The 23050-nt window shown below is 35.3% G+C and overlaps 2 protein-coding genes and 1 long non-coding RNA gene across 3 annotated transcripts; 2 read left to right on the top strand and 1 right to left on the bottom strand.

The window, feature by feature from the left end:
- The first annotated feature begins 203 nt into the window (after positions 1–203).
- LOC137732298 (uncharacterized) lies at positions 204–3350 on the top strand. The gene is made up of 4 exons (XM_068471605.1): positions 204–509; positions 590–674; positions 2033–2274; positions 2556–3350. Exons 3-4 carry the CDS (start codon positions 2035–2037, stop codon positions 3189–3191), a joined length of 876 nt encoding a protein of 291 aa, XP_068327706.1. The 5' UTR covers positions 204–509; positions 590–674; positions 2033–2034; the 3' UTR covers positions 3192–3350.
- A 3498-nt stretch (positions 3351–6848) lies between these two features.
- Positions 6849–13541, bottom strand: LOC137731132 (putative glucose-6-phosphate 1-epimerase). The gene is made up of 9 exons (XM_068470224.1): positions 13142–13541; positions 10602–10676; positions 9580–9636; positions 9337–9497; positions 9060–9200; positions 8488–8590; positions 8300–8399; positions 7716–7963; positions 6849–7136 (listed from the first exon to the last, which is right to left on the bottom strand). Exons 1-8 carry the CDS (start codon positions 13334–13336, stop codon positions 7749–7751), a joined length of 1047 nt encoding a protein of 348 aa, XP_068326325.1. The 5' UTR covers positions 13337–13541; the 3' UTR covers positions 6849–7136; positions 7716–7748.
- Positions 13542–17242: 3701 nt separating this feature from the next.
- On the top strand, positions 17243–21422 carry LOC137732090 (uncharacterized). Its single transcript, XR_011068307.1, has 4 exons — positions 17243–17517; positions 18760–18868; positions 20473–20777; positions 21170–21422. It is a non-coding gene; the product is annotated as an uncharacterized lncRNA (long non-coding RNA).
- Positions 21423–23050: the final 1628 nt, after the last annotated feature.

Here is a 23050-nt window from a genome sequence, read left to right as displayed (position 1 = left end):
TCATTTGTCGCTTCTTACAAGTGTATTTTTCTTTTTAAATATAGAAAGTTTAGAGTGCCAAATAAGATTTTTAGAGTGACAATAACAATTCCCTTGAAATATATATGAACGTCAAATACATAATCAAACAATACTATGTATGAATAATATTTAACAAAAATTTAACTCTCTCTCTCTCTCTCTCTCTCTCTCTCTCTGTATACCTTCTTTTGCCATGCCTCCTAACTTCACAACCTGTCAATCCTGAATTATTAACATGACCAAGAACATGATTAAGGATTGTTTAATTTAGTGAGAGGAGTGAGGAAGGGTGAGGTTTATTGCTTTGTTGTTTCTCTAAATCTAGCGGGGAGCTTGGAAATTAATATTGGCCTGCCTTGCCCTGCCAAAGAGATTTGCTGGTGTAGAGGTGTCCAAGAATCTTCACCCAATTCACACAGGAGGAGGGGGAGGGCTTAACTATTGCTAGCTGCACTCCTTAGATTGCTCTCTTCACTCAACTCCGATTAGTATGGATGATCAAATGACTGATGATATTGATGCATGCTTATCTTAATTCTCTACTAATTGGGTTGTTTTGGCTTACCAGTATCATAGTACGATTGGCATGAAGAAGCAAACCTTTCAATGATACTCACACTAGACGACCTCCACTTCTGCTCTTTCTTTTTCAGGTACTAAATATAACTCAACTATGTATGCTTAGCAAGCCTAGATGTTGATGCTCTTGCTTTTCATTTTCTTCTTTTTAAAATTATCCAATTTTGGAAGTTTTGGTCTTCTGGGAAATCATAATTCTTGAAATTTAATAGTTGGTTTCGAGTATCAGTACAGATATAGTCTCTATATCTATATATGCCAAATCAGATAAAGGTGAAAGAGATCCTTTTTTATTTTCCATACAAATTCAACAGTTCTTAATTGTAAATTGCAATAGATCCTTTTTAGTTTCTATTTCATGCAATATTTACCTTGGTTTTGTTTATGCTGTCAAAATCTTGTTATCTGATTACATACTACTGTAGATTTAGCATATATATAGAGTCTTTAGCTTCAAAAGAAACAGGAAGAGGTGGGCACTTGTGGAGAGCAAATTCACAAAAATGAAGGCTACTGATGACACCAGCAGAAATATTGTACTAACAAAGAAAAAATAGAGTAGACAACCCACATTCCATATTAGGTCTCACTATTTGCCGGCACCCCACCTTTCCTTTTTCATCCTTTCTGTGTCTGGTAACTTTCGGATTACGCACTTTCGGAGCCGCTGTGACAATTCTGGGCCATTCTTTTGTGTTCATCCTTCATCCAACACCTTAAACTGTCCCTTTCATGATATATTGTTTCATGTAGGGAACTAGAGTCCTATTCCCAAAATGATACTTGAATTTGGACAACAAAAAGGGGGACATGGATCTATGCATTCTAATCCTAGGGATTCACCAATCCAAGCCATTGAAATTTGATCCAACGACTAAAGTTACTATAACTTTTAAAGTGAGCCTCTGTTTGTAATATTTGGATCAAATTTCAATGGTCCGGATTGATGGATCCCTAAGATTAGTGGATCCGGAGATCCATGTTCCAAATATAGTATATAAAGCCATCTGTCAGTGAATTTTGAGAGATAGATTTCCACTACCTTGATGGGTTAGATTGGCTCACTTGCATGTGGGATTGAGGATAATTCAAAAATAAAATAATCACACCAATTCAATTATTCCTTGGTATTCAGATGTGGTAGGATAATTGTAGACCTGGTGTCCAACTAGACTGTGTTTCCACCATCAGTCAGTGGGTTTGTACATCACACCAACTCCACTCAAGTCCGAAAAAGTACTTTTTTTTTTCTTTCTAAATTTTGATTTTTTACTGTTCATTACACTCGAACTTTAATCCTATAAGAACTGTTTGGAAAAAAAAGAATTACTGTGGCAGATCTCATAATACAATAGCAACAGTTCTGTGTGTTTCCTCAAAATATACGTTTCTCTGTAGTTTCCAACATTTTTTAACTGGTATATTACTTCAGGAATGGGAACAAAAATTGAATATATGATCAATATATTAGGAAGCTCACAAAATAGCAGCAGCTTAAAGGTGCATCGGGTGGATGACTGGGACTATTTTCAGAAAACTGGGCTGAAGGAGAAGTATCAGAAGGCTAGAGTTGAGGACGCACTTTGGAACTTGACGGACAAGATGCTTGACAAGCACAGCATGGATACCATCAAGAAGACAATGCAGATGCATGAATCTACCTTTAAACACCAGGTATGATCAACTTTAATGCATGTATGAGCTCGAATTGTAGTCGATCATGTTCCATGAAGCATGAGTTCTTTTGGTTTCATGGAAATCCACTATATTCAGCTTGGGGAATTTGATTTTGTAGCTAGTCAGTCACCAACATCCAACAATACCTTTCTGGATAAGCAAACCGGTCAAAATACTCCAAGAAAAAAAATTTAATTACAGCCTTTTTGCCTATTAGATCCTAAGTCTTATACTTGTCTGATCAGATCCTAAGTCCTAACCAAAAACCAAAATTGCAGATTCAAGAGCTACACCGTCTGTACAGTGTACAAAAGATGCTAATGGAAGAACTGAAGAAAGAGATTAAACAAAATAGACTTTGGGGTCCAATAACTAGTAGTGCAGATCACATTAACCAATCCCAGTTGATTAACTGGCAGCACTCGATAACTCAAACTTCTTCTGGATATAATTTCCACCTTCAGAGATTGAGGGATGATCCAAACTCTAGAGAGCGCAGTGGAAGTTGCTCAGGAGACATTCAGAGAGTGTCAAGGGGATTTGACCTTGAATGGCCCGCCGAGGAAGACATCTCAACAAGATTCAGTACAATTGACCAAGAACAAGCAGGACCAAGCTCTCACATGTCCCTCAAAAGTATAAGTGCAGCTGGTTGTGATGAAGATAGTGAAGTGGAGCTTTCATTAAGCATCGGAAGTAACAAGAACGGGAAGAGATCGAAACCTTACCAGCCTCAGTTAGGATGTTCAGAACTGATCCAGAAAGCAAAAGAACTCGATATGCCGGCCTCATTCAAATCAGATAGAGGAGGAGATTGCAGTTATCCGACAACTCCCATGAGCAGCTCTAGTGCAACATGTGATCAAGAAAGAAAGCAGCCACGTTGGCTCGTCCATGGTTTAAAGCTCAAATAGAACTAATACTTCAGCCTTCGTGGATGTTTCTTCGAAAATCTACATGCTGTTCATTAGTGAAATTCTAATAAAAGTTGTCACTTTAATAACTAGACAATCGAGAAACTATTGTCATCATGCATAACATTGGTATATATAAGAAATTTTCGAACGTTGGTTGCTCCATATTTCAGTGCATTGGTTCATTATTTTCGTTGGCATTTGAGTGAATTTGAAGTTTTAATTTGAAGCGTAAGAAAGTACGTGATCATTATGACTAACTCATGCAAGAACTATTGAAAGTTTACTGTAGTTATTTTCGAAAGAGATGCATCACAGATAAGACAACAAGAAAATTGTAAATTACAATGGTTAAATACTATTGCACAAAGACTCTTGCAATCTCAATTTTCGGTAAATACATGGACAAATTAAGAGTACGTTGAACTCAAATTTGTCACCAGGTATTTGTCGATTGCTAATGCATTGCTTTGTTGTTGCTCTTATAGTTCCTTATCCATCATAAGATTCATAACCTCTACATCCACCAAAAGACCGAGACAGGGAAGAAACTATATAAAAGCATGGTAGTACTGTTTGGACTACCAAATCACATTTTTATTTGAATTCCTCGTCTTAAACTGGCTCCTTGGCCCCATTAACCATTCTTCTAATGAGAATCATAGGAGCGTAGTTGCCTATACTATTTCTTTGGAACCATTCGATACTGGCACCCCAATGACATGAAACATGAAACATGTGTTGCACATGTTTTTATTTTCATCTATAAAATTAAATAATAGAGGGCGTGCTTGGCCAAAACTAGCGGATGGTTGCAGGTACATAATTTCTCTGTGGGAAACTCTTTTGAAACCAATATATTGTACACCATCCGTCCATTAGATAGTGAGAGTATCTCATATTGTTCATTGGTTGTCTTATTCTTTTTTCCTGATATGGCTGCATTTTGGAATTCCTCTTTAGCATTTTCAATACCACAAAAATGATCTTCTTTGATATATGGTATGATTGAATTACACATAGTGCACGCAGTCTCAACCTTTCGCGCTGCCGTCCTAATCCGTCTTTCGGTTTTCAACTTCAAGCCGGATAGTCACCATTTAAAATATTAGGGTGCCGCAGGCCAAAGTGTTTTGCTTTGTTGTGCTTCCTCCAATCCTTCCTGTAACTCTTGAAAACAAAAAGAACAAGAAGATTTAATGTTGTTAGCAAATGCCACTGCAAGCTAGCTCGTATGCGTCCAACTGCAAAATTCCAACCTAGTCATTTCCTTGAAAACAATTAAGCTCCACAACCTCGTGTACTTCTATAACAATTCCAAAAATATGTTACTTCCTTGGTCACATCTATCTATATCTCAGGCCTATTCTATCCAAGTTTATAGTGAAACTGATCGTAATACTATCCCTTTATGATTGTATTAATTGTTAGGCGAGGAATCCTATCCAATTTACTAGAAATAAAGGCACCAGACATGAGGAATAACACACACATAATTCTCCAAGCCCTTCTCCGTCACTCTTTGCCGCACCCTCTCTCTCCGTTCAATAAAATAGGCAACACCATTACCACTTACTAGGTAGTAACCTTGATTTTCATCTTTTTGAAAATTTAATTATATAACAAATATTCTAAAATGATTTTCCAACTTAAATGTTGTTCCTTCCAAATGCAAATATAGTATAATGGCACAAGTAAGGGTGTCGAACCACATGGACTAATTGGACCCCTATAAATTACTAGCTTTGAAAAATTCCTAACTAAACAATGAAAGTAATAGATTGAATGTAGTTTTTGTGCTGTAAACGAAAATAACTTGAAACGCAAGAACAATGTAACAACAAATGATATGTTGATTGAGAAACAATGAGGATGGGACTAGAGATTTCACGTCCCCATTACAAAACCAATTCCATGTTTATAAGGTATTAAGCCATATTCAATTACCAACCTGTTTACAGAGTTCGTTTTACATATATATGTATGATCAGCCATATGATGTGTGATTTGATCAAACTCTCCTAATCAACACCTAATTGGGATATGCAACTTTGGTTCCAAATTGAGAGACAATAGCATGCAAGAAAACGTCAAAGAACCAAAGAAAATACACAGCAAGATGTTTGCATAGCATTCTCCTCATTCATTCATATATCCACCAAGATTAAGAATAATGTATACTATAACATTGATCAAATAATCTGTAAGCAACCCTAATGGTAATCAATCATTAAAATTAACAAAAAAAAATTAACAATAGATTCAGTGAATGAAACAACAGACAGATTGATGAATTGAATACTTTAACTTAAAAACATGGACCAATTTTGCAAGGCTACATCGAAATCCCTAGTTATGAATTTAGTTACACATCATGTTTATAGAGATTAAATTGGAAATACACAACATGAGTGAAAATAAATTAAGGAGGGGAAAATTAAGGAGGGGAAACTCTTGAAGCAATTCTGATGTTGAACTTCTTTAAGAACAATGAATCTTCGGTAATGGCGGGAGTGTATGGAACAACTAGCGTTTTGAGTGTGGGTGAAAAGAGAGAAAAATAGTGGCTAAAGGACAAGTTTTTATGAGGTTAAAAAGGCTGTTACAGAATGCCAAGACATCCCAATAATTGAGCATTTACTTTACACATTTTTTTTCTGTTATTGATCTTCTAAAGGGTCATGTTCATCACCATCTTCAATTTTCCACTTGTAATTCTCTCTCTACATCAACATCCTTATTCAATTCTCCACTTTTAGTACCCTTTTGCCTCATTTGCCTTCAAATGGACTCTAAAACATGATTAACTACACACTAACCCAATAGAGGGTAATACATAACTAGTTTAACTCAAACATATCACAAAGAGACTAAGAATATATGTATGAAATATGTAAGTTATCAATAAACAAAAAAAAATAGAAAAAAATTAGAAGAAAATAAATGTGGCACGGTCGTTAATGTGTGCTAAGGGCAAGTTTATACTAATGGGAAGCAAGAGAGTTTGAACATGGACACAATAGATTGAAAAGTAGGGCCCTAACAACAGGATAGTCCGCTACTTGCTAAACTAGACAAAATTGAGTAGGGAGACCAAATAGGTAAAGTCCTGTTTTATTTTCTTTCCATAACCCACTAATCATAGTTGGATGAGTTTGATTTGATCTATCTACTACTTAATTCTTAAAATGTAAACTCATCTAACAATGATTTGCAGAGTAGTGAGCATTTTCACCACTTTAGAATGATGAGTAGAAGTACTATCTGACTGTTATCTTATATCCATGTCGTATTTATCCACGAAAAATCTATACTATTATTTAAGAGAAGTATGCTCGCATTTTATTTAAACAAAACGATACGTACGGCTTGACTTTTTTACTCATGTTGAACTAGGCAATATTAACCAGATTGATGGAGTAGGGCAAATAGACAGGCAATATTTGCCTACTCAGTTGCATACACAGTTAAATCAAAGCTTTTGTGTATGTGACTCATCAAAACGGGTTTGATTAAGGTGGATACTTTTGACCGGCAAGCCGACTCGCTACGCAGCCGATGTCCAGTCTACCATGGGGCGAACGGAAATTCTAATACCACTCGGAAATTCTTCACAAGAATTTTGACTAAAAAAGGCCATTTTCCTGACAATCATACGTTCAAATTTCATCTCGCTTTTTCCGTGGATCACGAGTAATATATAAATCGAATGTAAAACGAAAATATCATTTACTTTCAACCCATGTAAGAGATATCTTTTGATAGAAACATGTCGACCATTTTCACTCGAGGTAATTTCCTTCCACCAAATTCGACTTTAAAAACATATTATCTTGAGTCATGTACTCATGATTCGATCATTTCACCCCACACACTAAACTTCTCCAGGTGAAAATAATGAGCAGAATTTGTTGTCCCGACCGATGTACATATGCAACAACATACCTGCAGAATAAAAGGTACACACCAGAGACCATTACCAACTTAGTTATGATCATCCCAATAACACAAACGGTACATTAGCGTTTTCTTCAATTCACATATCCATGAAACCATACCCCTCTGTATTCCCGAATCCTCAAAAATCTCTTCTGAGAATATGAGAGGTTGATTGAACTGAAACCTGAACTACCCTTCTCTCTACCACCATAACCCGTAAACCAAATTACATTGCAAAAACAAATGATGCATGAAATCCCTTTCCCTTTAGTTACTAACATACTTCAGCAGAGAGAAAAACACAAGCACATACAATTAATTCATTGTGTGTGAAATAAATAAAAGTGCTAAAAACATTTCGGGTAGGCTTAGCCAATTTCATGAAAGGTGGAAAAGTGCCAACGAGCTAACATTCAAAATCGTTACTGTTTGTTACCAATCAGTAAGTATGAATTCATTCTAATGCTTATGCTTTAACTTTTCAAGGAAGGCCTACTTGATGCATCAGACAATAGCGATGGAGTCAAAGGCCAGCAACAAATGTGTGATCAGATATTCAGCAGTTTTAACTCTCGGGGAAAGTACCTGTACAAAATATAGGCCAGCATGATGGACCTTTCAGATTCCCTGGAGAACCTTTCGAGGATCGAGTTGTCCACTGCAGTAACTGGAAGGAACAGCTGAAAGCTCCTGCCTTCCTCTCCACTCCTCTCCAGGTTTCAATGTTATAGGTTTCTCAATAGCAGCGGCCTCCACACACAGCATATGCTTGTATTCATCATCTCCAAAATCAGTCAAAGCCTTCGCCTTCTTATCCCAGGGATTCCATACAACTGAATCGGAAAACAGAAAACTAATCACTACAGTACAAAACACAATTCCAACGAACACTATGAGAGCAGGTATTTGACATTATAATTCTTCAATGTCAACTTGTAAATTAATCAAATCGGAGAATAATATTTTAAAAGCACGAAGAAAGAACAAGAGTTCTCTCCACTAATCCTAGTTATATCATGAGTCTTGATACGGCAATTCAATCCGTTGTGTTGTTAGTTATGTTAAGCCACAATACGCTTCAGTCAGGACTCTAGAAATTTTGAAAATAAAGAAGATAAATTCAGGCAGCAATAACTTCATTATGAATGACTGAACATGTTAATTCTAACCGGCATCTGGAAGACCATCTTTGCGTATTACAAATGTTCTCTTCTTCTCATGATCCAGAATGGCAATCTTTGTGGGAGTGCTGAGATATATCTTGTCCACCTAATTATTATTAGGAAAATAAAGTGAAAAGAAATGAACAAAATAAATAAATGCAACAAATTAAGAATGAATAGCAACATAAGCTTACCTCTGACTCAAATGTTATAGCATCGCCTTGTTCAGTGCAACGTTCCCTGTTCTGAGTGTTGTCAAGATAATCCAATGTTTCCAATCCTTCTACACGAACTTCGCTGAACACAGGCACAATGAAAAATTCAAAATTTCAATACCATCCAGAACTGTTGCTTTCTTTCAATTGTATGTTACATGATATGGCATTAAAATTGAGGACAAGCACATGATGAAGTAATTTTTTTCACATGGATGCGACCTAGTACATAACTATAAGTAATTAACCATTTAGTAAAAAAAGGCAGCACAGACAGCCTTAGACAGATGAGACGTTTAAGCCTGTCATACTCTGGTGACTACTGAAGTGAAGGAAAAACTGTTCCCAAGGGGTAACAATTTCCAACCCCTACAAAATTGATACCCACACTGCTAGTATGCTTACATATTCAATAGTATTTAAAGCAGGAAACAAGACACAAATCTTCCAATTTTAGAGTCCCTTTACATGTTTGGTTCACTTGGTGGCTAAATAAATATGCCAACTAACAATAAATATCATTTCTAGCATCGATCAAGTGGATGAATAACCTGATATCTGAAACAGAGAAGTAAGTGTGATATGCGAATGTGAATGTGAACGGCTTCCCATCGGTGTTAGTATTCCTGATGCGAGATATCAACGTCAGATCTCCTCCGGGTCCCAAAGCTACCCGCAGTCGGAACTCATAACTTCAGTTGAACATGAAATCAAGTAAAAGAAACCTTATAAAGTTGAAGCAACAACAGAAGATTATGTAGATTCCAAATAGAATCTTCCTCCAATAGCTTAAAAAATAATTTATCAACAATTATTCCCAGTATTTACCTGTGAGGCCAGGTCTTCATATCTTCCTCGGTAGGCTTAAGGATCAAGTCAACAGAAACTTTATTGGGGCTATTTGTTGGGAAAGGAGATGGATCGGTGTCGATGCTCCAAACTCTGTTTCTAGCAAATCCATGAGCATCAAGAGAACCAAGATTGGAAAACTGCATAAATAAGGTACAAGTTCCCTTCATGAGGATGAACAATAAAATAAAGCAAGATCGACAGTCAGAAAGGAATGCATACTTGCGGAAAGCATAATGGGATTCCCCCACGAATTGCTTTTGGAGGCTTAAATATAGCCTGCAGAAGAAAAAAGAAATTACACACTTCAGATGATATTTTTTGGATGAATAAAGGGCAAAAATAAAAGGAGGAAGAAATGTGCCACGAAATCAGTCCCCTTGCCATTGTGAAATGCATGTAAGTAAATAAGGTGATATCCCTTTCTGCAAATATTGATAGCAAAATCCATTTAAACAGCATAATATGATATGAAATAAAAAAAAAAATCCGGGTGGGGAACAGCGATGGGAATGAGGACGGGTATGGGGCAGGGACCTCAGTCTGCATCCCCATACGCTAACCTGATTTGGAAGAAAAAAGATTGCCGTCCCCAACCCCATGCCTTGCCCATTCTTTGTGGGTCCCTGAGAGAACTGAGCGTCACAGGGAAAACTGCCATCCCTAGTCGTCTCACATTTCATGGCAGGAATTGAAAACAGTGTTGCAAGACTTCCAAAAACCTATAATCAACATCCTTATATCCTCCCGGGAGTGCACACCATCCAGTAAAGCAACTGACCAAATCCTAGAGACTGCCTAAACTAAAAGAATAAGAAGTAAACTGAGTTGGTACGCAAAAATTTGGACGACATAACTTTATTACGGTGTATGTCAACACCGCTCACTCCACATAATGCAGTACCACAATGCCAACATGCACTGATATCCTTTCACATGTTTGTTACTACAATACAATAAGCGTCGATCCGTTTAATGCATACATAACACATTAGCACTTGTTCATCCAAATAATTAGATTAGGAACTCTGATTAATACAAAGCTTAAAGCATTTTCAAAATTAAGAGCAAAAGAAGTATGTCAAAGAATCCCCATTGAAGATATTACACAGCATTGTACAATTCAAAAGAAAGCAAAAAAATAAATGGAAATTTCTCCAGTGATGTTCACTAGAAAAATCAAGAGAATTTACAGCTAGAAAAACAAAATAATAAAAGTATTGACATAAATAGCTGCATAGCACCTTACTGCTAACAAATAGCAATTCCTCTCCATGATCATTCTTCCATGAAGTTACATGAGCCCCGTACAGATACACCTGAAAAGCCCAAGAACAAATAATTATAAGGCACAGAAATTGAAAGTCCACTATAATCATCCTTGGGAATATGCTTCTGCAGCCTGATTATATTCTAAAACGTATCAACCCCTAATGGTAAAACATTACTTTTGACGACTACTAAAAACTAAACAAAACAAAGAAAGAAAGTGAAACCATGCAGACCAAAATAATTCAGGGTGCAGTACGAATGAATATATTAGCGTTTAAATCTAGCAAGAATAGTCAAACTAAGCAAGATGAGGCGGTAAATAAAAAATGGAGCATTAGCATGTACTCATCGAATTTTATCCAAATTCAAGTGTCATCAAGGAAGAGCAGTGAACCAAATTGGCATTCTACATAGGCAATAAACAGCGAGCTATTTTCTCATGGGAAACCCAGAGGAATTAAACATCATTGGATATATCACCACAAGTAGACGGTTGCCCAGAAATATTAATAAACTATCACATTTATCAGATTAATTAACAAACTTTACGTATGAAATCACATTTAGATACTTGTCCGCGTGAACAGGCAAAATCACAATTTTTTTTTTTTTTTTTCAAAAAAAAAATTTGAGTATTTCTTTAACAACAACAACAACAAAGCCTTATCTCACTAAGTAGGGTCGGCTGTATGAATCCTAGAACGCCATTGCGATCGGTTTCGTGTCACGTCTTCCGTTAGATCAAGTACTTCAAGTCTTTTCTTAGAGTCGCTTTCCAAGTATTCTTAGGTCTTCCTCTACCCCTTCGGTCCTAAACCTCTATCTCATAATTGCATCTTCTAACCGGAGCATCTGTACGCCTTCGTTTCACATGTCCAAATCACCTTAACCGGTTTTCTCTCATCTTTCCTTCAATTTTGTCTACTCCTACTTTACCTCGAATATCCTCATTCCTAAACCTATCCTTTCTCGTGTGCCCACACATCCAACAAAGCATTCTCATCTCTGCTACACTAATTTTATGTATGTGTAGATGCTTCACCGCCCAACATTTTGTGCCATAAAGCATTCTTGGCCTTATTGCAGTCCTATAAAAATTTCCCTTGAGCTTTAGTGGCATACAACCATCACACAACACACCCAATGCACTCTTCCACTTCTTCCATCCAGCTTGCTTGTATTCTATGGTTGAGGTCTCCATCCAACTCTCTGTTCTTTTGCAAGATAGATCCTAGGTAGTGAAAGCGATCGCTCTTTGGTACTTCCTGATCTCCAATCTTCACCCGTAACTCATTTGAACCTCCGTTCACATTGAACTTGCACTCCATATACTCCTCTCCAACACTTCTCTCCAAAGGTTAAGCTTCGCGTATACTCCTTCCTGTTTCATCTATCAACACTATATCATCTGCGAAAAATATACATCAAGGAATATCATCTTGCATATCTCCCATTAACTCATCCCTTACCAATGCAAAAAGGTAAGGACTTAAAGATGAGCCTTGGTGTAACCCTACAGTTATGGGAAAGCTTCCGATTTGTCCTTCATGAGTTCTTACGGCAGTCCTTTCGGTTTGTCCTTCATGAGTGTTTCTTTAAGGTAATAAAAATTTTGATTTTATGATAAATCTGATAATTTGCACAAGCATAACACCAGTAACTATCTCACATGTCCTCATTTCAATGTCCTACTTCTTGAGCTAATAGAACTTTGATGTGCATCTCCTTACAAATATCTATTTTAGCAAGGAAAAGCAAAGCTATCATACTGATTCATTTAAAACTTCATGAACTTCCAAACCATTGGAAAGCCCCTAATGGTATTGGTGGACCTACTGTTCCTCGCAAATCAGACTTCAATTATACCCAGAAAGGAAATGATGAGTTCTGTCCTTCAATAATATAATTTTTGTCCAGACCGCAACAAATAGTTTCTAAAATGAACAAACAGTAAAACTAATTGGGAGTAACAAGAAAATAAAACCGCATGACTCGCAGCCCGAAATTCACATCAACATGACGGTACATCCAACAATTAATAGAACCGCAGACACTTCCCAATCCTCCAAAATTGTACAAAAATGGGAAATTACTAAAAAACTTGAAGCCGATACGATGATGAGGCTTACGTTGGTGCAAGGAAATTTCTCAATAACAGACAGATTTCTACACTCGGAAACCATAGAGAAACACATTGTTTGTCCTTAAAACAATTAAGGCCAAGATTAAACTTAGCCTGATAAACACACAAAAGCTGGTAATCAATTATTCAAGAACTTAAACCAAACAGATCGAAGCAAACAATTTAAAAGAAGACAAAATCGGAAAGCAGAGAATCAACAAACCCTAAATTCACCAAACGGCAATAAACAAAAGAAACAAAAAAACAAGGATATCAAAATGAATCGAACAATGTCAGTTCTCAAACAGAAACACGAAGCCGAGCGAGCAAGCAAGCATCAGATCTCGAAGGCGAACAAAAGAGAGAAGGACGTCGTTTCAGAGGAATTACCTCCGCGGAACTGCCTCGTGGATCATGGAGGACGAGCTTGTCGAGGCCATTGACGCCCTTACTGGATTCAACGCCGGGATGAAGGCTTGCGTTAGCATTCGCAACAGCGCCAGCGCCACTGCTAGTATCAATCGATGCATTAATGGCCGCTGCAGCAGAAGCAGCGGTTGGATTCGGAGCCTTGTCGCTGCTCATTTTCTGTGTAAATCGATCGATCTCGTGAATGAGTTATTTCTTGCTGTTGGTGTTGCTTGAGAAACTGAAAGGCAGAGGAGGCTAATATCTGAAATTCAATAGGCCCCAGTGAGAGAGTAGAAGTATGATAGTATCGGCAGACCAACTGTCAAGTTTCTGCCACCAAAATTACGAAACCGGTTTCTCTCTCATGAAACTTCCTATCATCTCTCCTTTTTTTTTCTTTTTTTTTTTTCACCTTCCGTCTTCTTTACGTTGTATAACCATCTTCAAAATATCAAAACTGCCACGTAAATATGTAAATATGTAACAGTAACAAATGACAACAAATTCTCTTCAATTGAGTCTTCATTTTCTTATGTGGCACAGAGTCAATTGATGGCAAATATCAAATTTGTAAATTATTGTTTATGGGTTTATATTATATATAATGAATGTTATTATATTTTTCAAATATTTGATTGGTTGTCTCAATTATTGAACCCCATAAAAGGATAAAAAGATTTATTAAATGACATTATTATTTAACAACTAAAATTGATAAAGAATGCAGAGATTTCTTTTGAGGGAGAAATACTAAACTCAGACCAATGCCCTAGAAGAATGTTTGTTCTCCAAAGAATCAGAATGGTTTAGGAATCAAACGGATTGATCATTTTAACAATACTTGTTTAGCCAAATTAGGTTGGAAATTTTTAACCAACAAAGAAAATTGGTGGGCTGAAATAGTAAGTAAATACTTACGTAAGACCGATTTTTTAAATTCAAAGATTAAACAAAACTGCTCACTTGTTTGAAAAGGCAATCTTTCTAATGGAAACATCATTCATGAGGGAATGAGATGGATTGTGGGTAATGGTGAAGACATACTCTTCTGAACTCATTATTGGGTTTTTCCTTACCCTCTTTTTCATTTAATTCCCGTGAATGATAGGAATAATATTGATTGGAATCTTAAAGTAAGCAATTTTATAGTTCATAATAGTTGGGATAACATTGAATTAGCTACTATAGTTGATGATGACATCGTTAGAAAAATTTGTCGCATTCCCCACCCTTTACAGGAGTCAAGGGACAAGTTAATTAATTTAGGGCTTAACCAATAATGGAAGCTTTTCTATTAAGTCTGCTATTTGGCTACAAAATCGGAACAATCACTCTAGTAATCACCTTACTTTGTTAAAGAAAATGTGGAAGCTAACTATTCCTCCTAAGTAGGCCTGGCAAACGGGTCGTGTCTGTCGTGTTCGTGTCGTTTTCGTGTAACACCTGTTATCTTAACGGGTCGTGTCGTGTCACACCCGTTAAGAAAAAAATATTTTTTTTTACAATTTGCACATACCACACATTGCGACATAAATATTACTTGAAAACATTAAAACATTTCTCGTTCAAGTACTATATCTACACTCGAAAATGAAAGCCTAATAAAAAAAATAATACATACACTACTAATCTATTACAAATATTAAATGTATATAATTATTAATATTATAGTTGATTCATACTTTTATTAAGTATATAAATTCCACTAGTGTAAATATTTTAAATTGAAGATCAAATTCATTCTTTGTATTCATATAGGGTCAAGGAGTGTAGCTGTTAAAATTCATCAAAATCAGAGTTAAAATAACCGTTAAATCTTGATTTTTCGTTTATGACCGTCGAAAAGCTTTGTCCCGTTACTTGATCTCTGAATGTTTTTTTTTTGTGATTTTTTGCTGATGTGATCTCCAAGCATATACAAACAATTTTGACGGTTTGGATCGTTGAAATTAGTTTTGGAGAATTCGTAAAACGATAGATTGACTAACACTTAGAGTTTATTTATACTTTCATTAAGTATAACATAAGATTTTGTGGTATCCACTTGTGTAAATATTTTAAATTGAAGATCGAATTCATTCATTGTATTCATATAGGGTCAAGTAGTGTAGTTATAAAAAATCATCAAAATCGGAGTTAAAATAACCATTAAATCGTGATTTTTCGTTTATAACCGTCGAAAAGCTTTGTCCCGTTAATTGATCTCTGAATGTTTTTTTTTTTGTGATTTTTTGCTGATGTGATCTCCAAGCATATACAAACAATTTTGACGGTTTGGATCGTTGAAATTAGTTTTGGAGAATTCGTAAAACGATAGATTGACTAACACTTAGAGTTTATTTATACTTTCATTAAGTATAACATAAGATTTTGTGGTATCCACTTGTGTAAATATTTTAAATTGAAGATCGAATTCATTCATTGTATTTATATAGGGTCAAGGAGTGTAGTTATAAAAAATCATCAAAATCGGAGTTAAAATAACCGTTAAATCGTGATTTTTCGTTTATAACCGTTGAAAAGCTTTGTCCCGTTACTTGATCTCTGAATGTTTTTTTTTGTGATTTTTTGCTGATGTGATCTCCAAGCATATACAAACAATTTTGACGGTTTGGATCGTTGAAATTAGTTTTGGAGAATTCGTAAAACGATAGATTGACTAACACTTAGAGTTTATTTATACTTTCATTAAGTATAACATAAGATTTTGTGGTATCCACTTGTGTAAATATTTTAAATTGAAGATCGAATTCATTCATTGTATTCATATAGGGTCAAGGAGTGTAGTTATAAAAAATCATCAAAATCGGAGTTAAAATAACCGTTAAATCGTGATTTTTCGTTTATAACCGTTGAAAAACTTTGTCCCGTTACTTGATCTCTGAATGTTTTTTTTTTGTGATTTTTTCGTGATGTGATCTCAAAGCATATACAAACAAGTTTGACGGTTGGGATCGTTGAAATTAGTTTTGGAGAATTCGTATGCCATCAATCAAGTTCCGTGTGTGTGTGTGTATATATATATTTATTAAGTAGATTTAAATCTATTTATTTTGTACGTATAAATTATAATTGACTGGTACACGGAATAGTACATACATCACGTGTCACGTGTGTCATTATAAAAATAGTGAGATATGTCATGACAGTCATGTGTGTGATAAAAAGTTAATAACTTAAAAAAAAAAAAAAATTTCTCACCACTTCTATTAATTTTCATTTTCCCCTCTTTTTTTTGTTTCCTTTTCAACTTTTTCTTATCATTTTCACTTTTCCCTCCAACATCTTTCCCTAATTCCCTCACATTTTTGTTTTATTTTCAACTTTTCTTAACATTTTCATTTTCCCTCCATTTGTTTTTTCAAAAAGAGCGGCAAGTTGGCAAATGCATGATCATGATTCATGCATATTAAATTATTAATTAATATGCATTATAGTTTTTATAAAATTTAATATATATATATATATATATAATTAGTATAGATAGACTTAATATTTTGGGGTATAATTATTATAGTATATATAATAATTATAAATTTTATAGTTAATTTAATATATATATATATATATATTTATTATAATTTTTAGGGGTATAAAATTGTAAAATTAATGTATATAATTATTACAGTATTTTTTTAGGGTTATAAAATTATAAAAATAATATTCTGCTTATCGTGTATCGTGTTTACCCACGTGTATACCCGACCCAACCCGTTATCTTAACAGGTGCTTATCGGGTTACTCGATAAGACCCGATTCGTTATCGTGTCGACCCAAACACCTGTTAATTTCGTGTCGGGTTATCGGGTCGTGTCAGAAATTGCTAGGCCTACTCCTAAGGTTAAAATGTTTGCTTGGCTTATGATTTAGAAAAGATTGCAAACTAGAAAACACTTAAGTCATTTTGTTAAAAACATTGATGAGTTATGTCCGTTATGTAATACAGCTAAAAAAGATTAATGTCATCTCTTTTGTAATTGTGTTTTTGCTACTTAAAGTTTGGAGCTTAAGTTTTGGTGGTTTTAATATAACTTTTGGTAGTTTTAATAATGGTAACATAAGTAGACCTGGCATTTCAAACTTGACCCGTTAAAATGAGTAGGATGAGTGTTTAACGGATCAGGTGGTTAATGGGTCAACCTGTTAAGCACCCGTTAAATAATGAGTCATTTTGGATGAACCCACGAAACCCGTTATTGAGGGTTTTTGTGTAATTTCATTAGTCAATAATGAAACCCCTCACTCTGAGTCTCTGTCTCGCATTGCACTATCGCACTATACGCCGTCACTGAGCTTCTGGTTCTGGTTCCCGTTCTCTCCCTCATCTTCTTCCTCATAAATTACCACTCTCTCCGGTAAGCTCCGATTCACTTCCACCTCTTCTTCCATGGCGATTACTAGGGTTTTTGTGTGATTGGATTGGAGATTTGGGCTTTCTAGGGTTTTATTGTGCTACTCTCTCAATTTCTCTCAATTTCCTTACTTTATTTCTGGATGATCATTAAATTACGTGACTTAATCGGCATATTTTGTGTTTTTTTCTCGTTAATTGGACTGTTTATGCTATCTGGTTAACTGGGTTTCAATGATATATCCCTTTTAATCCTTCTAGAGAGAATACATATTGGAATTAGATTCCGTGCTATTTCATATTCTCAATTCTTGCTGAAATGCAGATTGGAATTAGTTTACTAATTGTAACCATTACTTTTGTTATGCATTGAGGATTAGCTGCCATTGGATATTCGTCTATTTAGCAATTATAATCTTTCAAAAGTCTAAAAAGATTGAATCTTTAAGCCACCCTTGAACTTTTAAGCCACCCATTTCCTGTTATTAAGCACGACTGTATTGATCCCATTTTAATTTTCCTAGCTTAAAGTTGCATTCTTGGAACCTGATATGTTAATTTTTGAGCTAAACTTCAGCAGTTGGGTGCTTTTTTGGGCTGCAATATATATCTTCCAGGTAGTATAAGGTCAAAACTATGGTAGATGGGAGTTAGGCCATTTGGCGCCCACCCCTTGCACCTGAATTAGAATTCCCCTGTTCTTTTAAAGATATTTTCTGTGATGTTTAATAATTAGGATGTAAACAATTTTTTGGTCAGATCTTAACACCGTCTCATGGTATCATCAATTTACTCAACAGTTCTATGTTATTGCATACAAGTTCTTTGTGCATGCTTATTTCGGAATACTCTGGTTGCCCTTCTAAGTTTCTAACAATGAAGGCATTCATGAATATTAAGAGGTATTTGTGTTCTTCTGGTTTGGTGTTTTAGTGTATGAAATGTCAAGCTAATAAATGGGTTCTTTGCTATACCTGCACTGCATAATAATTTCTCAAAGTACCTCTTTCTTGAAGGTCTAAACGGACGTTGCATTGCAATTAATTTTATGCAGTTATGCAGATACAAACTCTGCATTGCCGTTTTCATTTCATTAGAGTCAAAGTAGCTAATGTTCTGCAATTATTACATTGCAGTTAATGTTTGATCTATTAATTTTACCATGGTTTTGCTTATGGAATTGCATAAGACTAGTGAAACATATTCTTGTCCATTTACACAGTTTATTCGTTTATGGTTAGTGCAGATGGATATCGATGAAGAGAACACTGAGGCTATGGAAATATCAACAGTCAATCTAAGTGATACGCAAGGTACAACAAGTGCATCAAGTCCTTCAAAGAGAAAGGCTAAAGGTATACGAGCAGTTAAGATATGTCAAAAGAGATCCCATGTTTGAACTTTGTTTGAAGAATTGCATGTTGGTCCTGATCAAAAACAACATGCGAAGTGTAAAAACTGTGGGATAGTTTACGTATGTGAAAGTAGCTGTGGGATGAAAAACCTTGAATCATGGATTCGTGTAGTAAAAAAACATCACATTGATGTGAAGAAATCTCAAGTTGGATTGCGTTCTCCTTAGTATAACCATATTAGTTTTTTTGAGCTATTGATTGAGGCTATAGTAAAGCATGATTTGCCTTTTAGGTTTGTTGAATATGAGGGCATTAGAACTTTGTTTAAATATATATATCTCATGATATCAAATTGCCATGTAGAAATACCGTTAAGGAACATGTGTTGAGGATGTTTGCAGATGAAAAGATAAGACTTCGAGATTGGTTAAATACAATTGAGGGGAAGAATTTGTTTGACATCTGATCTATGGTCTTTTGCTGCAACTGATGAATATCTCACAATCACAACTCACTTTATTGATAAAGAATGGAAAATGTACAAAAGAATTTTAAATTTTTGTCATATGCCTCCTCCATGTACCCGGGTTGCTTTGTCTGAAAAAACTAATGCCTTATTAGTTGAGTGGGGGATTGAAAATAAACTGTTTTCCATTACTTTGGATAATGCCTCTACAAATGATTGTTTTGTTGAGCTATTGAATAAACAATTAAATTTTAGAGGTTTTCTATTCATAGATGGAAAGTTCTTCCATGTTCGTTGTTGTGCTCACATCCTAAACTTGATACTCCAAGATGGACTAAAGGAAATTGATGGATCAGTGACGAAAGTTGGTGAGTGCATCAAATATATAAAGTGTTTAGAAGGGAGAAAAAAAATAAGTTTTTTGCTTGCGTTGTACAAGTAGGGTTGGCCGGTAGTAAAAGAGGGTTGAGACAAGATGTGCCTACTAGATGGAATTCAACATATACAATGCTTGATAGTGCTATTTTCTATAGTCATGCATTTCTCAATTTGGCACTTGTTGATTCTAATTTTAGTTCATGTCCTTCCTTGGAAAAGTGGGATAAAATAAAGAGGATTTCTAATTTCTTGGGGTATTTTTATGAAGATACTTGCTTATTTTCCAGAACAAATTACCCTACATCAAACTCGTTCTTCCCAAAAGTGTTCAAAGTCCATTATTGTATTCAAGATGCTATGGAAGATTGTGATGATTTCATGAGACAGATGGGGAGTTATATGAAATTGTAGTTTGAAAAATATTGATCAAAGTAGAGTTTGATCCTTGCCATAGCAGTGATTCTTGATCCTCGCTATAGATTGCAATTTGTAGAGTGAGGTTATGACAAGCTTTATGGTAAGGAGTCGAGAGAGTTGAAGGATGTTAGTGGCACATTGTTTGCACTCTTTGCTCGTTACATGAACGAGGTCTCTCATCTTCTTGTATCCAACCCACTTAATCAACCTCATACTCAAATAAAAGTTGGAGACAAACTTTTTGAGATAGTATTTATATTTGTTATTCCTCTTTTTATACTTTTTATTTGCATCTTTATATTGTACGTTGATGCCTTTGTTTCTATTTTATTTTTATATGTAGGAATTTGATAATATTTACCAAGATGGGTCAACTTCAGTTGAAAAAACTGAATTACATCTATGAAGAAAAGAGACTCGATAGAAAACAAGAGTTGGATATTCTTTCATGGTGGAAACTAGAGCAATTTCGTTATCACGTACTTTCTCGTATGGCTTCTGATGTCTTAACAATTCCTATCTCAACTATTGCCTTGGAATCAGCATTTAGTATTAGTGGTAGGGTGCTTGATCAATATCGAAGTTCTTTGTTGCCTGAAATTGTTCAAGCCTTGCTATGTACTAGAGATTGGCTTTTTGGCAAAGAAGGTAAATCTTATATTACTTTGTATTTTTTTTTCCTTATATAATAGGTTATAATTGTTTTCATTTTTTCCTTTTATGTTTAGCTTTAGAGAAAAAGGGTGCTGACTTAGAAGAACTCACTAAAGAAATTTTTGACATGAGCCTTAACGAAAACTCGGGATAATGCTCCAATAGTATTAGTCTTGATTAAGCGTTAACTTGTTCTTTTAAAGATATTTTTTTGTGATGTTTAATGATTAGGATGGATTGTGCAAGATTAATGCTTACATTTATTATGACAAGCTTCTTACTAATCGAAATTTTGCTTGTCAAGGAAATATAGTTCCAATTTAGTCCCTTGCATCATTTTATTACGTCTCTCCTTGCTCTCTAACTAAAGACCTTAAACCATAAAGGTGAATGTTTTGAAGGCAAAAAAGTAGCAGAGGATGCAATGCAAGAAGAAGGTTGGCAAAAAAGCAACAGATGATGCAATGCAAGAAGAAGAAAGAGACCCACTGTAGACTTTGTAGTGAGACATTGATTGAGACTTAAGAAAGAGAATTATTGTGTTTTACTTAAATAATTTCCCGATCTATGTTAAGATTCGGAAACGCATGTAATTGATAGAAAGTCGAATTCCACTATATAAAATGGGATTGTAATTGATTTGGATGATGTTAAAAAAATAAAAATAAAATAAAATAAAAGGTTAACGAGTGAAACGGGTTGAAATGGGTGACCCGATAGCTTAATAGGTTGGGTTCGAATGACTCGTTAAATTAATGGGTCGGGTTGAACCTGACCCAAACCTAGTAAACCCAACCCATTTACAGGTCTAAACATAAGTACTAATGATAATTTTTTTGAGTGGATGGAATCCTTAAGTTCTAATGATAAAGATGGCCTTTCTGATCTTAGTAAAGTAATTCTGAACTGTTGGCAAATATGGATGGAAAGAAATAATTTGGTGTTCAGAAGTGTGCCCCCGGTCCTGACGCGTTGTGTTTTTATCGTCAGTAGTGTTGGTTTGGCTTTTTTCAAGGCTAATGGGAAGTGTGACTCCAATGAGGCTTTACCTATCTCTTCCCTTATTAAATGGCATCATCCTGATTGGTATGATGTGATTAAACTCAATTTTGATGGTTTAGTTTCAAATAATCGTGCTACTGCTGCCTTTGTGCTCCGTAACAATAATTCACAGGTGATTAGGGCAGGGGTTCTTAACCTTGATGGCGCTACTTTTTTGGTAGCAGAAGCGATGAGTTTGCGAGAATGTCTCCAGTATGCTAGGCGCAAGGGTTTCACCAAAGTGATTGTGGAGGGGGACTCTAAACTCATCATTGAAGTTGTGCAGGGTCACTGGGGGATTCCTTGTAGAGACAACTCTATAATCAATGATATTCATATCCTAGCTTTGTCTTTTAGTCATGTTGATTGGAAGTACATTTTCAAGAAGGCAAACTTTGTTGTCGATGCTTTAGCTCACCTCGGTCTCTCCTTCTCGAATCCTCATTATTGGGGTTTTTGTTTACTTGATGTTGCTCTTCCTGCCTTTAATTTTGATTGTATTGGAAACGGTTGTACTAGAGGTTTCGTGCTTTAATGAATTTCTTTGCATAAAAAAAATAAAAATAAAAAGACATTATTATTTAACATATAGGGTGAAGCAAAATATTGTACAAAATGTCAAATTGGCACATAAGCCATCAAATATCATTTTGATATTTAAAATTTGACACCTCCTTTGGTAAGTTGAGATTTTACCATGGGAAGTAGCTCAACTCTTAACAAGTCTTTGTAAGGTGGGACCTTTTTACTTTTATATCTTCAAATGCCTGCTCATGGGTGCAGGATTTTTTGTGACGTGGAGTACGTGTGAAAGGAGAAATCGTGCAAAAACTTATAAAAGGTAGGGCAACTCTACATATTGCTAATTGATTTTATAGTAGAAACTCAAATTTTTTTCATAGTATCAGAGCAGGTTGTCCCACGTGTGAAACTCAATAGCCCTCCATGTCACCTAATTCGTGTTGTCTATGTGTTTGGCTTGAAAATTCACCACATATGAGGGAGCGTGTGATGATGTGAAGGTAAAAGAATTTCACATCGGTGAAAAAAGAAACATTGCAAAGACTTATAAGATGTTGCTCTACTCTTATATTGCCAACTTTCTTCAATTGTAGCTATCTAAATGATTGAAATGTTAATTTGGCTAGCAACTTCAAACAATACTAGAGATTAAGTTAAAATACTTTAATATTAATTTTTCCTAAACTTAATAATCCAAGCCATTT

Source organism: Pyrus communis, chromosome 4 (assembly GCF_963583255.1).
Source record: "Pyrus communis chromosome 4, drPyrComm1.1, whole genome shotgun sequence".
Taxonomy (NCBI): domain Eukaryota; kingdom Viridiplantae; phylum Streptophyta; class Magnoliopsida; order Rosales; family Rosaceae; genus Pyrus; species Pyrus communis.
This window is presented reverse-complemented; position numbering and strand designations above follow the sequence as displayed.